The sequence below is a fragment of the Vombatus ursinus genome, unplaced genomic scaffold, assembly GCF_900497805.2.
Source record: "Vombatus ursinus unplaced genomic scaffold, bare-nosed wombat genome assembly UNPS02014810.1, whole genome shotgun sequence".
Classification (NCBI taxonomy): domain Eukaryota; kingdom Metazoa; phylum Chordata; class Mammalia; order Diprotodontia; family Vombatidae; genus Vombatus; species Vombatus ursinus.
This window is the reverse complement of record NW_020954588.1, coordinates 12,461,622-12,465,220: the sequence shown is the minus strand read 5'-3', so window position 1 is coordinate 12,465,220 and position 3,599 is coordinate 12,461,622. Positions and strand designations below refer to the sequence as shown.

The window sequence follows — 3,599 nt, the reverse complement described above, 5'->3', positions numbered from 1 at the left end:
AAAGAAAGAAAGAAAGAAAGAAAGAAAGAAAGAAAGAAAGAAAGAAAAACCCACCAGTAATCAGCTCCAGGGCTGTAGGTCCCCAATGCAGTTATGTCATCCTCACCGATCTTAAAATACAGAAAGATCTTCGCAGATCTATCTCTAAGTATATTTTCATCTGATCACACGCGCCTTCCCCCTTTACACACTGTTCACAAACATACAAACACACCCCTGTATCCCCAGGCTGCTGCAGCCTATGAGGGAAAAACTCATTAAAAGGGGACCCTAGATTCTGGGAGCTATTCCTAAAGGGACCGACCGAGAAAGAGAAAGGAAGGAAAGAAAGAAGAATAATGATAATAATAATGAAAGGATTGATGGGGAAACCCTGGTACTTGGAAGAAGCCGGAAGCCTGGTAAAATAAATGGCCGAGGCTCCATCATCAGGCTGGGAACTGTATGTTTTCCTAGGGGGAGGGAGGTCAGCGGGCCTGCAGGCGATTCCTAAGGGGTTGGCCTGCTCTCTTTCCCCCTCCCCCAAGCCCGCCCCTCTATTGCCTTGCCCTGCCCTCCCCTTTCCTTTCACCCCCATCCCCCATCTCAGCTTCCTCTCCCACTGGTTGGGTTGGCCTTCCCGGTGCCAAACTGTCTCTCTTCGATTTCTGATTTCTTCTCCCATGATTGTAACAATGAACCAAAGTGTTTAGATTTTTTAGTATCCTGGGATTTCTGGGTAAATGGATAGCCTGCGAGTGGCAACCAGTTCGCTCTCACCATTTCTGCCTGGTTTCTTTCCCCGCTTCACGTTCCAAACAAAATCTTGCCCTTCCTGTAAAATCCCAAATCCTTCAAGAATTGAAGGTGATCTTTTTTTTTTTTTTAATGAAGCCTCCCCCCCAGGATATATGGTTGATATATGTATACAACCACATTAAATGAGTGTACAAAATATATGCATGGGTGTGTACGTGTGTATGCATTACATGTGTGCATATGCATGTATACATACAGATATATAATAGGCCACGAATAAAATTATTTAGGAGAGGAGGGAGTAAAGAGTGGCCTAATGATTAGCTTGCCCTTTCCCTTTGCGTTCCTAAGTCTAAGATGCTGAATCCCATCTTCCCCTGCCTCCACCTCCAGCCTCCCTCGAAGCCATTGTCATTCATTCCTGTTGAATCTTGTGGGTGCTTGTGATTTCTCGGGGGTTGTGGGAAGGCTGTTCGTGGTGACGTCATTGTGCTCAGGCCACTTAGGCGAAATTACTTGTGTGAGGTGTCAGTTTCTCTGGATGAATCGTGTAAATTACGTGATGGTCTTTGTCTAAAGCGCACAACCTTTGTCTTGTTTTTTTTTTTTTAAAGAAAACAAAAAAGAAAGAAAGAAAAAGAAAGAAACACCAATAATAAATTTTGTAACGGCAAAAAGAAACCCACGATGGTGGTAAAATGTGTATTATATACATATAATATATTGCGGTGTACACGACACCAGGGAAAGGACTCCTCGATGGAGAACCACACTTCCTATGTCTTGTTTTTTCTCCTGACCCTTGAGTTCTAGGCAATGGGGAGTGGGGGTGAGGGGTCAGGGTTAAGGAACTCACTTGCAACAGTTGCAAAGACAATTTAGTCATCATTTTCTTCTTCTGCATCTTCTACTCTAGGAAGAGAAGGGGGATTTCCCTAAAACTGTTGTCCGTTCATTGCTAAATGCAAGACCAATTGGTTGTTTCCCAGCTCTCCCTCATTCCCAACAGAATTTAAAGAACCAGGTGATTCAGGGGGAGTTGGCTTGGGTAGGGGGGATATTGAAGGGGATGAGAAGGCACATTAACCAAAAGCACAAGAAAAAAAATCTCCACACAAGGGGCACACTAGGCAGTTCTGAAACCTTTCCACCGAGGCAGAACTCTTTCTTGGGATTCAGTTTGTTGTTTTGTTTTGTTTTGTTTTGTTTTCTCTATAGAAGCTTCTTTCAGATACCATTAGACAATTTTCACTTCCTAACACTCAGCCCAACAACTTCAACTAAATAAATAACTTACTAACTGGTGTGGGATTGTTTTCATTACACGTAATGAAAACCTGATACATCCAAATATATCCTTGGTGAATTATCTAGTCAGTGAAAGGAAGGGGGGGGGGGGACCACTCATAACACAACAGCGCTGATAGCCATCAACTGCATCAGCCATGGGCAAAGTTGGTTGCAAAGTAATGTTTCTCATCACGCAACTTAAATTTTGGAATAGGAAGCTATTGAGAGGAGAGGAAAGGACAGGAAAAGGTCATCTGAGAAAGATTTTTCATTCCGGAAGAATGTCTCTCTTTAAAAAAGAAAAAAAAAAGTCTTTTTTTTTTTTTATTTCGATGAGCTCATTGCTTTCTTTTCGTTCCTTGCTCCCGAAGAAAAATAAAATAAAATAAAAATGTTTGACGATGTAGGCTAATCACCTTTAATTTTTCATTTGCTTGTTACAGATGTCCACCGCGTTGCTCTCAAGGTAATCTAGACAGACGCAGCTGAAAGCTTGAATCTTATGCCTTAGACATCAAAGGCAGATTGCACAAAGAAGTATTTCTCCGCAACGGTGAATCTTCATGGTAAGTTAGGATTTCTATGGCAATAGGCAAGTCATACTTAAATACTGAAAGGCGAAGTCTGGAGCCCGTCCAGTCTTTTCATTAAGGACATAATATTTACGTCTAACAGGCCTTTTTTCTTGTGTATACAAGTATATATTTTTGTTTGACGCGAACTAAATCATTTTCATTTAATTTCCGGTAAACAAAAACCACGCGAATGGGCACTTGTTCCAGATCATAATAAAAATGGATAATAATGTCAGGAAGAAAAGGGCCGCCTGAATTGACGCGTCAGTTCCCCTTTGTCTCTGCATTCTGCCGTGATCAGAGAATGCATTTGGATTTGATGGCGAGTTTCTAAAGGCAAGGAAATGGTTTTTAAGGGGGAAAGAAAAGGAGAAAGGTCTAATCAAGCTCGGGTTGTTCAAAGAGTCTGATTTTGGGGTTGAAAGTGTGAGTTTTATGGTGCATCTACATGGCACGTTAGGATCGCTATGGTAATGAGGAGAGCAAAAGCAAGCGGCCTTCAATGGAGGCACACTCCATTTGAGACAGTCTATTAAGATACATTTGCACTGACCTTTGGTTTCATGCTAGTTTTATACAGTCAATCTGCTCTCCATCATATACTTCCTGCACATAATACACTTTCTCAAATCTGGGTGTTTGTACTTACCCGAGACCCTGACTCTTGTTGTGCCTGGGATTTGAGTCACTGTTCTCCCTTTACCCCAAATCATCACTGTTCTTATTATTACTGTATTGTCGTGTTGTGCGCAGTGCTGTTTATTGTCAGAAAAGGAAGAGCTGGTCTCTAAGAACCTTTACTGCCCCCCAAAGACGATCCAGGGTCAGTGGTGAATGACTCCTGGCAACGTCAGAAGCTTTAAAACTAAAATCGCAAGAGGAGAGAAAGGAAGAAAGGAAGGAAGGAAGGAAAGAAGGAAGAAAAACAAAGAAAGAAAGAGAAAGGAAAGAAGGAAGGAAGGAAGGAAGGAAGGAAGGAAGGAAGGAAGGAAGGAA

At 42.1% G+C, this 3,599-nt stretch overlaps 1 protein-coding gene across 1 annotated transcript in view; it reads left to right on the top strand.

The window, feature by feature from the left end:
• Positions 1-3,599, top strand: part of LOC114053168 (zinc finger protein ZIC 4-like) — an 11,147-nt gene that overhangs the window by 7,136 nt on the left and 412 nt on the right. The window contains 3 exon segments of the mRNA XM_027876065.1: positions 457-604; positions 2,472-2,494; positions 2,540-2,594. Of these exon segments, the coding sequence (XP_027731866.1) occupies positions 457-604; positions 2,472-2,494; positions 2,540-2,594 (226 nt within the window).